The sequence below is a fragment of the Erpetoichthys calabaricus genome, chromosome 5, assembly GCF_900747795.2.
Source record: "Erpetoichthys calabaricus chromosome 5, fErpCal1.3, whole genome shotgun sequence".
Lineage (NCBI taxonomy): Eukaryota > Metazoa > Chordata > Cladistia > Polypteriformes > Polypteridae > Erpetoichthys > Erpetoichthys calabaricus.
In genome coordinates this window covers 145,036,667-145,048,938 of record NC_041398.2, presented here as the reverse complement: position 1 = coordinate 145,048,938, position 12,272 = coordinate 145,036,667, and the positions used below count along the sequence as shown (strand labels likewise).

Here is a 12,272-nt window from a genome sequence, read left to right as displayed (position 1 = left end):
TGTAGTTGGTTTACAAAAATTATTTACTATTTATTCCTTTTCTAAGACATGTTCAGTGCAATACAACTTTTGACAAGCACCTCTGGATATTTTACGAAGTCTAAATGCCTCTTTGGATGGTTGATAATGTGTTGTCAAAATTTTAGTTTGTTTGCAAACTTTGTTCAATAAAAAGGCTCTATATTTTGACTGCATCTATCATGCAGTGTGATTCCTTCTCTTCATTAGTGCCACCCCCTTGAAAACTATCACTTTATGGGGCCATGCAAACCTGTATGAATACTTGTGTGCACATTAAAAAGTTTTTTGTACAATTCTCATGAGAGTGGAATAGGTTATTCTTAGCCAGTCTACTGCAGTAATTGAAGTGGAAAATGTAACATCCACTCATGCATGGGGAAAAAAATACCGTCCAGTACCGTGAAACCGGTATAATTTTGAAAAATACCATGATATAGAATTTTGGTCATACCATCCATCACTAACCACTGCTTTAAGTGACTGAGCTCAAAATACGTGCCATGCTTATTCTGTCTATCAGCAACCACCACTGGATTATTTTTATATAGCACTCTCCGAAATTATTACATAGCACAAAAGTCCAAGTACGCAAATATGAGGAACAGAGAATACAGAAAATAAGTTCTAGCACCCTAACACAAAGCACTGCAGCAAAACTGAATATTTTGCAACAGTAGATTCTTCCAATAAAAGAATAGACAATAATATATGCCAGTAGGCTGCTCACCCACATGATGAAACTTTATAACCCTATTATTTTTTATGCATTATTCTAATTTAGTGTCTCAAATGCTTACAACAAACCTTAACAGCATCCACACAATGCAAAAATCAGCACAGGATTTGGTGCTATCATATTCCACAGTTCAGTTGCACTACCAGATGATCAGGTAGTTATGTCATAATAATTACAGGACATTTAAGTAGCAAGGTGATTTACAATGTTTTCCCATTCATTTTTTATAAGCATCAAGAAATAAGTGACTCACTCAGGGGTTATGCAGTGAATTGGAGGAGGCTACTAAACCAGCCAGTCAATCTAAAATACACAGCTTTGAGATGTGGGAGGAAACTAGAGTATATTTGGGGCCAATATAGGAAGGACAAATGCATTTCATATAGAGAAGTACTTATGATAAGATTTGAAATCACCAGTTAGGAAGCAGTCCTAACTACTGCATCATTATACCAGGTTTTGTTTTCAATTTCCCAAAATGTTTATCTATTTTTCTGCACCTGCACCAGTCTATACAACAGTAACTGGGCACTCATATGACCAGCATTTAAACTTGAATTCTTTAAAGACTAGGGGGCTTCACCCCTGCTTGCTTCGCTCGCCAACCCCCGTATTTGGTTTTCTGGATACACACTTTTAAGATTGTTTTTTCTTTGAATTGTTGCTATTTCATTAGTTTCACTTTTATTTCAGAACTTCTGTAAAAACAATATTTGTAATCTTGCGAGTCCCAATATGCTGAATCTTTTTAATGAGGTCAGGATAAGTTTCTCTGTTTGGAATTTCAGCACAGACAAAACGATCTACATCATCAGCAGCTGTTAATTTTTTTTTTTTTTTTTTTTTTACACAAAGTATCAAAGTAAGTAGAGTTCTGCATTGGACTCCTGTCTGTAAAGTCGTGCTATTTATCTCTCCCAGTTCCAAAAGTACATGGGTTTACCAAGGTTATACCCAGCTTTTGTCTAGGTTTTTGTACAAGGGCTAGACTGAATGTTTTTGACTCCTGGGGTAAATTTAGGTTTTTAAATAAGCAGTCAGATAAATATATATACATGAACAAAGTAACCAATAAATGCATGTGCGGTAAACTCCGTTTTTGAAATTCTCAAGATTCTTTATTTGTCACATGCATAGTTATACCGGACAACACGCAGTGAAATGCATCCTGATCCGCTTATCAAAAACTGTGCAAAGTTAGAAAAATATCTGTTAGATTAACAAAAAGTCATAGATCGAAAGATAACAGTATAGTAGAACATAATAAATAAGTAAAACTAGCCAACTCGCAGCGTAGCATACGCCGCATAATTATGTATTGATGGGTGAACACTTCCTGAACGACACAGTTGTCCAAATGGGGTGGGTTTGTGGATACCACTGTGAGTGAATGAAAAGATAGACCTCTGGAGAGAGCAACATATGTCCGTGACTGAAAGCGGGATCGTCTGTGACGAAGAAGGCCACGCTGGTGAAAGTTACTTCCTTGGTAGGGATAAGTGTCAGTACTTGTAGATTAAGGTGTAGCGAGTCTTCGTTGTTGACACTTAATATAGCTTGTGTACTGAGATGTTCCGGTGTCAGAGGTGAGAAACACTTTTTTAATGTCTTTTAAGCACAGGGGAAAAAATGAACATGTGAAACATCCATAATGTAATAAGCCACCAAGAAAAGTAACATTGCAACAGTGCTATCTATGACCCGATCTCTGTTAACAGAAGTGAAAACAAAATCGAGCCCGGTGTATTCTTTAACTGCCTTGTGGGGCTGTAGTAGTGCTGCTGCTTTGCAGTAAGGAGACTGTGGAAGATTGTGGTTTCGCTTCCCGGTTCCTCCCTGTGTGGATAGCGCTTTGAATACTGAGAACACTGCTATATCAATGTAACGAAGTATTAACAGGAAATTGTCTTCATGTAATAGTAAAAGACAAATTATCCGCGACAAACAAACTGTTTTACACGCTGCATACCAAGCCGCGGCGTAGTATACGCCGCATAATCACGCCGCTTCTTAAATGTTTTTTAAGCAGAGGGAAAACAATGAACATTTGCAAAATCCGTAACGCTGCTTTCAGTAAGTACAATGCACATGCGTTTAATTTGTCGGCCACCTTTTGCCAGCCGTTTTTTCTGGTTTGGGCTGCTTTTGCAGTGTTACCGCTTGTGCATATTAAATCTTGAAATCCTTCGAGTAACTAATTAACTAACTAACACCAACCCACCCACACACACAGCTTGTGTGAAACAAATGCGCCCCTACTTTCATAATTTTGTTGCAGCCTATAGTGGAGTCAGGCACAGAGAAGGTCAGCTGCTGCGAGAGCATCTCGACTGTTGCAGGGCCTGCATCGGTGAAGCAGGTGAGACGCTAATGAAACAGAGGCACAGGGCTTATTGGTTTTTAAAGACTGCTTCCTTCATTGTGTTTTAACCTCAGTTTTAAAGGATTATTTTAAGGATCCCATGGGATACCCCTTGCAAACTGTTTTAGACGCTGCATTCAGCAATTCAAATCCGCGACAAACATGCCTCTTCTTACATGGTCCTGCCGCGTCCACCCTCATTCTCAAAGCATACACACCGCCTGGTCCTGTGCCCGCTCGCAAGAGCAACTCACAGAGACCCGCCCACCAACTCTAAGACCATGGCGTGTAAAACAGTTTGCGATGGTGGTGCGTGCATCATAACCGAAAAGAATAATGAAAAGTCAACGTGGCTCAGAGGTGCATGTGGACCCTAGCACAGACGAAAGCGACTCATGTGGTGGTCGGTGAGGTGTTGCGTACGGGCACATGAGCAAGCAGTGGGAATGCCTAGAGAGCGAGGGTGGACGCGGGCCGGGGAATAAGGAGTGTTGGTGGGCGGGGAAACGTTTTCCACGTTCCTGCAGGACCATCTAAGAAGACGCATGTTTGTCGCGGATGCGGTGGACGCGGGCCGGGGAATAAAGAGTGTTGGTGGGCGGGAAAACGTTTTCCGTGTTCCTGCAGGACCATCTAAGAACACGCATGTTTGTCGCGGATGCGAATTGCTGTATGTAGCGTGTAAAACAGTTTGCGATGTTGCACGCGGTCGTGCGTTGTAACCGAAAAGTCAACGTGGCTCAGAGCTGCATGTGGACTGTAGCACAGACAAACAGAAATGACGCCGTGTTTTCCGAGGTCGTCGCGTCCGAGTTGGTGGCCGTGGCTCTGCGAGTTTTTGTCTTATCCAACGGTCTTAGAGTTGGTGGGCGTGGCTCCTTCCTGCGTGCTTTCATGGGTGTGGGCGTGGCTCCTTCCTGCGTGCTTTCATGGGTGTCTTGCCCGCTCTGGCGGCGGCTTAGAGAATTATATATATAGATTATGTGAATAAAGTAGAATTAAGTTTTAAGGTGCAATAGTGTAGTAATTATTGTGCAAAACCAAAGTTAGATTGGTGCATAGTTAAATGAGGCAATTTGTTTGTTTGCGCTACTGCGATCTTTATTTTTTTATATTTTCTAATTTTCCTACTTTCATATCCTTTAACTTTCTCCACATGTGTATAGCACCAAGGGTTTTTTTTTTTTTTTGAGCCTTTCTAATTTCCCTGGTTTCATAGTCTCTAATCTGCTCTGCATGTGTTTAGTGCCAACGTTTGTAAACATCTCTATGAAGTTCTACTTTGTCTTTTACTCACTGTCATCTAATTAAGAGCCGGATTGGACGTGCTTTTTTTTCAGTTCCACTTGTTCCGGGCTGATAATTACTTTCCTTATTTTCTGAATTTGCACCTCGATTTTTGCTCTTTTTTCTGTCCAACGCATTTGAGTCTCTTTTCTCCGCGCCTTTCTTTCTTCTTTGTTTAATCGTCGACGTTTCATTTCTACCCTATTCATTTCATTTCTACCGTATTGACTTTATACACTTTATATGCATTGAGAGCCCTGGAGCTGTGTGTGCTGCATGACTGCCTTTACACTACTGATTTGTTTTTTTTGATATTGCTTGTAAGTAGGGTGTGTCTTGCAAGACTCTCGTTCTATGTTCCCATGAGACGCACCGTTGCAGGTCTCTTTCGTCTCGCGGGTCTTTAAATGATTTTTCGAGAAAGATCACGTATCGTAGACTATCAGGACAGGAGACAGGATTTCTTTTTATAATAGATAGCTAGGTGAGTAAGCAGTGTTAACTATTGTGTCTCCCTGCCAAAAGTCTCCCAATACTGAATAGTCCAGTGGAATTTTGCTACCAGTTTCTAACTATCAAGTTTCAAAGAATGCAACAATTACCAGTTCATTTACTGTTCAGGTATGAATTACATTTTCCCAATAAGAATTTACTAAACACTTTATTTATAATTGTTTAGCCATTTGTTTCTAGGGCATCACAAAGTATCTAGGAAGCAATGGAGTTGTATAATAATCTTTTGTATCAGATTTTTTTCCATTTCAAACAAGAGTACAACAAATATATACTGTATTTTAAGATTGTACCAAAAAAATACAGAATTATACAAAATTAGCAGAACATCTGAATAAAATATACAGCGTGTATCCACCCTCTAACCAGCCCCAGGTTTTAGCCGCACTAGCAGCCATACAAAGAGCACGTATATTCATAGCAAAGCAGCTTTAGCATTGCCTGTTTCCTTACCAGTATCCTTTGGACTCTGAAACAAAACCTGCAAGTTCTGGAAAAGAAGCACAAAAACAAAACACTGCAGGTCCAACAGAGCAATGACCCTGGGTTGATGTCTGTGGCTCTGCAGTTAAATAGCATGACAAAGTAAGCAGAATCCACTCGTTTTGAAAAATGTATTGTAAGTAATGGCTACCTTTTAGCTTAAGTACATTGTATGCAGTGACTATATATCTAAAAGATAAATACACATCAGATTACATTGGTGAATATTTAACACTTTTCATAATGCAGTTTCTATACTGTTTTTATGAAAATAATGACGCAAGTTAAGTAATTTGAAAAAGTATCTTGCATCTTTTCCTCCAAGCCAACAATACAAGAAACATTCTTAAATGTTTAGGTTACCACTTATAGGTAAGAAATTAAGTAAGATACATGAAGAAGTAAGAGTGAAACCAAGGCTGGTAAATATTCAAACAAGTTTGTCACCTACTCCAGGCTAAAAAACTTTATTAATTATGAGTGGTTTTTGAAATAAAACAGGACTGTCTCTTTTTTGGTTTTAAACTCTAAACCTCATTTGAATGGATATAGAACCCCATAACTTTACTGCAGAAAAAAATCGTGTATGCCTTATTCTTGCCATGATAATGAATGTGGACACAGAGGATAATGACATTGTGTTCTGTGTCTGTGTAGCTCAAAGATTGGTGTACATCATTTGCACAGCTGATGACCCACAGATGGCCTGGTACAATTTAATCACAATTTTTACCAACAGCTATCACAGAGGGTCCCAAAGTTGGAGCTTTTTATACTGCAAAATTGTTATTTGAGCATAAGCACAGACCTGCCAGAGATGTAATTATTCCACCGTGTCTTATACAGGTGGTGTTCTTACCAAATGCACTTACCTGAAAGTAACATGAAAATTATTAAGTTGTTTTGTTAAAATGTATTTTTCATTATTAAAAATATGCTGAAAAGAGAATAAAAGAAATAGCTTGAGGTTTTTGTATCAGTTTCAAGTAAGATTTCAGATGCCTAAATGGACATCAAAGTTTAGGATTAGTTCCTCCCCTATGCTCACATGTACCAGGGAAGGCTCTAGCTCTTTGATTTAGGTGGATCTCATAATTTTATGTTATGTGAAATATATGGCTACAATAATAGCTTCTTTGGTTACTGTTTTAGAACAATTCTGTAGCTAAGCAATAATATTTGTTAGTACCGTTTTATTACACTGATTATTTTGTGACTAAAATACCCTCTTGAGGGCAGTTGCAGAAATCATTTTGGCTTCTTTTTATTCTTTTTTTCCTCCCAGCAAATATGATAAGGAAGATCTCCTTTGCTTTTTTTGTGTTTTTCCTAAGTTTGATACTATCTGTGTAGCCTGCAGAATTTTAGGTTTTATGAACAGACATTCTTGTGGCTTTTTCAGTTACTGCTTTTATTGCACTTGTGTGGTATCAGTCAGGCTTGTTAAAGATTGTGAATACAGTGTAGCCTTTGTTATTTCGTCTGTATTTTTTGTAATTGTATGTTCTCCTGTTAACTTAAATTGCAACTGTAGTAATAAAAAGCTTACTCTGCAAATTCATTTTTTCAGGAATAGTCTTTGTAAGCATTTAAACACCAAAACAAAGATGAAAATGTATTTACAATGTCTCTGACGTTGGTGTCTCCGTAATTCCATGAATATTTTTGAACAACAAATGATAGATGTTTATAGTGAATGTTCAATGAACAGTTGTCTTGGTTTTGATATACCATTGCTATCTGTTGAATGAGGGAGTTTTCTAAAAAACAAAGTAAATCAGATGCATTGTAAACTTGTATACATGTTATATTCACTATAGCTTTTACTATAATATGATATATTCATTCATCTGCAGTTTTGAAATCTACTCCGTCTAATTGAGGGTTTACATGTAAATATAGCCTAGCATCAACAGCAAGGCAGAAACCTGCCAACACCATGCCTGTGTGTGTACCAACAAAGCCACACACATTCTTACACTGGTGAACTTTAACCCTGGCAGCATAAATTGAATGTTCTGGATGATTCACAAAAGAAAATGGGAAGAACATGCAAATCTCAGACAGAATCACGTCAGCAAAAAATTAATTTAGGACTGATTCATTTTAAGGCAACAATTTTACCCATTAGTCCACAATATCTATTTTTGTAATTGTTCAGTATCTCGAAGTGTCCCTGCTAACCAGGAATAAAGCATTCTTAAGTCTAAGTATAGATTTTTATAAAGTAACAAAAATGTGTAATCAACTAAAAGTGCATACAATGGAGACAATCAAAAAGAGACCTCAGATGCATACATTGATAAACAGAAAACAAACTCTAACTGCCCCTGGGCCTGACTCTACAAGGTCTTGTCTCGAACCTTTAGGTGGAGCAAATTATCCACTTGTCTAGCATTCCAAAACAAAATAGTATTCACTCAACCCCCATTCTCTCTCCCTCTGCTACTCTGTGTATTCTTCACCCCTGCCGTTTAAGCCCCTGGAACAATCACTTGATGACTGGCTTACTAGCATAATGTAGCGTTTAAACCCCACCAAAGTACTACTGGGGCCATTCCAGAACCCTTTACAAGATGAAAGTTACCCTTTCAAAGTTCTGCTACAATCCAAAGTGGTACTTCTGACAGCCCCAGGTATCCCTGCCTCTCCAAACCCCACTTTCTAATTAAAGAGCCATGTATCTCCAGTGCCGTTTGTCCTCAGTAAAATGAAGCATGGTCTCACTTGGTCTAGATCTTAACCCTTTACTACCATTTATTGGTCTGTGGTAGTTCATATGACTTTTGTCTGTACTCTGCAATCCAGAGTTATTGTTTCCCTAACATCAATTAAAATACATCATCCCTGGAAGCTATTTAATTTATTTATTTTCCCCATATATGCACAATATTTTAAGCGTATTATTATTAATTTTTTTTTTTATGGGAGTTGTTGGGGAATTTATGTTTAAACAACAGCTGAGGTCATCACTGCAAATGTTCCATAGGACATCCTTTGTTACAACAGGAATAAGGTAACTGTGCCATGTGAGTAGCTCAGTTCATTATCACAAGCATGAAGAAATAAAGAATTGCTTGATCCTATGAAGACTAGGATAATTTACTGTACATAACTGTAAAATATATCAGTTTACACCAATCAAGATAAAGACAATGGTATAGCCCATCCAACACACCCAATTTGTAAAGACAGAAAGGTACCAAAATATCTTATCATTAAACAGTAAACTCTTATATATAAATACAAGAGTTAATAAGAAATTATATGAGCTCATCATCTCTATGGCAGATGTACTTACTCCGCAGAAAAGAACAGAAAAATTTCCTTACAAGTTGCAATTTTGTATTGTTTTTCTGTGGGTGTGGCCATGTTTACTGTTGCCATCACATGATTCGCATCACACTTATGTGACATCATTGATCTCAACACTACTTAACTTGATAAGCAAAAATCAGCTTGTGTTTCTTTTTGTAGTTCAGGATTTAGGATTCTAGTTTTGTTTTGGACTACTGGCTAACCTTATTTTGTGTTGCATCTCGCCTGTCTAACCACCATGGGGAGCAGAGCAAGTTCAGAGTTCTGCTCCCAAGTTCTGGAATCACTACCTATTGAGCTTTGAAATATTGAATCATTCTCAACTTTCAAATGTAAACTTAAAACCCATCTGTTTAAAATGGCTTTTTCTCTATGATTACAATGGCTTTTTTTTTTTTTATAATGTGTTTTTCTGTTCGGTGTCCTTGAGTGCTTAGAAAGACACATTGTATAAATAATGTATTATTATTAATCCTTTATGGCTGTCATTAATTTTAGGATTTTAGGATGCCCTAACATGCTGTTTGAACTAATTACACTGCTTACAGTTCAGACTAAGCTGGTTGTTTGAGCAGTATGGATGAATTCAAGACTGGCCTAGGATATGCCATTATTGAGGAAAGAGAAACTGGAGGTGCAGTTCTTCCACCTTCAGTAGACACATATACAAAATTATAAGCTTATATCAAACATGATGATCTGTTATATAACAATTATCTGTAGCCACTGAGGATACTGCCAATAACAGACCTGTTTTCAACCCAAGAGTCTTCTGCTCCCACATTCCACATGCTATTATCAGATCTGACATACAGTATAATGGGGTGCATTTCCAGTTCTACTGCAGTTTTAAACATTGTGATGTGTAAATAGAAAATTTCATACATGCTGGAGTGGCCAATATTGTACTAATGGTAACAGTTTTTAAAGATGTATTTTGTCAGTCCGTGAGTCGAGGACAGGACATGCATCACATTCTAATGTAGTCAAGCTTCCTTCTAGCTGCATATTCCACGTTCCACTCCATTGAATGAACATATACATACTGTAATACCAGACTTGTATGTAACTTAACTCTTTTAGGGCTAATTATTTTTTTTTTTTCTTTTGTCCCAGGGCTGAATATTTTTTCCAAAAAAAACTCGCAAAACATCAGCATAAAATCCTTATTTATGACAAATGTCACTCTGTTTTATGTTCCATGAGCCACTACAATATGTCAATTCATAGACTCATTCCATAAGAATCAGCATTCATAAGCTGAAAGGCACGGCACGTTCTGGGGAAAAAACAGCTTGACGTAGTTGAGTGGCCAGTAATCCATAGTGTCCATTAGCACGCCGTGTTGTTTGGTGAAGTCCAGTTGCCAGCTTGCCTCCCACAGATCTGTGTGGTAGTCCTCCCAGGGTGAATTTTGCTGCAGTTTCGTCAACTGAACGATCAGCTAGGGACTGATCAGCTGATGCACGTAGGCTACCTGACTTTCATTTGCGATCTCTAGGTCACTTGTATCAAAATTGGAGTTCAATAAGTCAGAGTCTGATTCATCAATAATCCACAATAAACAAATTAAATAGTACACAAGGAGCTTTGCTCTCTTGCCAGATGTTGATGCCATTCCAGACACTGTTTATGCTACTCCTGCACATGCCAGGATTCAATGTGACGTCAAAGAGTCTAATAGTCCTCCTAGCCAAGAGGGTCTACCTATAACATAACAGCAAGTTTTATTGACGTTTCCAGCTTTTTTTTTTTTTATATATATATATATATATATATATATATATATATATATATATAACATCTGCTCTCAATCGCAATAGTCGACATCCGCCCTAAAAGAGTTAAAATAAAACATTTTCAAATTGTGCAGATCACAGTGCTTTTAATGTAGCAAAGTAACTTACATAGGAACAGTTTTACAATTTTAAAATGCACTTTTTTTTGAGCAGTCTACTGCCATCAGCAGGAAGACATTTTTCATTACTACTGGCATAGTTGCTGTGTATGTGGCAAGCCTAAACAAGCACCTGAGCACAAAATACTTATGAAATGGCTGAAGCTTATAGTTGCATTTCTAGCAGTAAGGACATTTGATTAAATACTTGCACTGATAAAAGAACCATTCACTGATGACTGCTGTATACACACAGTTCTTCAACAATAAGAACAGTGGTAGAACTTCACCTGTGTCAAAAAATAACATTGCTAGCTTTTTGTCTATCACCAGGTGTTTTATCCATTTCATAAATATATTTCTTCTGAGTGGAGACATGTACTAACAGATTGGACATTAACCAAGCCAGATATTAAATTCACTGATAACTGAGAAATGTGCTACCATCCAGTTAGCCAAACCACACACTATTGATGAATAATTATGAAGCACACTCTCTAAAAGTAACTAAAGTGACCCAAGTGACCTGTAAGTGTGTAATGATGATGATGGGCCCAACTGTACCAGGGAGCACTGCACTTCTACGTAATTAATGCAGTGGTACCTCGGTATACGTCCTTAAGCCGTTCCAGATCCTTGGACTTATACCAAACAGGACTTATACCAAACAAATTTTTCCCATAAGAAATAAAGGGAAAATAATTAATCTGTTCCCATGAAAAAAATGTTATTGTTATTGGCATATTATACATTGATGGGGTTGTATAAAATAATTTAAACACTGCTTAATACTAAAATACATAAATATAAAAGCAATTAGATGAAATAAATGAAAATTTAACCTCACTTTACCTTGCTGAGAAGAGTCGAGTGCCTGCTAGGATGGTGCTGAGAAGGGAGGAGGAGGAGATGGCTTGTTCTTGGCCTTGTTTTTCAGTTTTTCAGTTTTGCCTTTTCGCAAATCATTGCCTCCGATACGCTATTGCCAGCACACTGTTTTTCTGTTATCCACGTGAAAAACCACAAAATCACATGAAAATTCACAGAGAGTTATAGCGCAGGTTGTTCACTGAATGCTAGCAACTGGCTTACTGACACGTGTGGGCAGTTGTGGCTTTGTCCCAAGAGAGGTAAATAAGGGTAGCGCGCGGTGTTCTAGCACGCGAGTCGTATTCCAAACAAAGGTTGTATACCAAGCAAAATTTTTGACGTCCAAACAGGACGTATACCAAGTTGCGAGTTATTCCAAAGCGGACGTATACAGAGGTACCACTGTACTTGTATCCAGGAGTTGATTCATGGCATATGAAAGACAACATATACTGTATGTAACAATAACAAGCATGGGGGAAAAGTTATTTTTACCTGCTTTGTTTTCCTGCTTAACACCCATGACTGTTTCCTGAGTGGAAACAAAACTATTATTACTTTATTTCATCTTAGTAAGTTGTCATGTTTCCTTACAGAATCCGAATAACTGTTTTTTTTTTGTTTTTTTTTTAAGGTGCTGCAAAGTGAAGGATGACAAAAAACAAGCATATGAAGGAACTTTGCTTTAATGGTCACTCCACAACGTGCCTTTCTTTGTCAGTGCTAGTAAATCCAACTTTATCCACTTGATAGTAGTTGAAGCAATCAAGGGAAAAAGAACCTAC

At 37.8% G+C, this 12,272-nt stretch overlaps 2 protein-coding genes across 5 annotated transcripts in view; both read left to right on the top strand.

The window, feature by feature from the left end:
- trappc11 (trafficking protein particle complex subunit 11) overlaps nt 1–12,272 on the top strand; it is a 973,608-nt gene that overhangs the window by 477,624 nt on the left and 483,712 nt on the right. The gene's annotated exons all lie outside the window — the stretch shown is intronic.
- LOC114652800 (solute carrier family 22 member 4-like) overlaps nt 1–12,272 on the top strand; it is a 137,682-nt gene that overhangs the window by 123,969 nt on the left and 1,441 nt on the right. The window contains exon 10 of one of the 2 annotated variants that reach the window (XM_051928444.1): nt 12,122–12,272. This exon is cut by the window's right edge and continues 1,441 nt beyond it. In XM_051928444.1, coding sequence (XP_051784404.1) covers nt 12,122–12,176 — 55 coding nt within the window. In that variant the 3' untranslated portion in view covers nt 12,177–12,272. Of the gene's footprint in view, nt 1–5,375; nt 5,546–12,121 lie in introns of those variants that run through there. The other variant, XM_051928443.1, reaches the window with a different exon arrangement.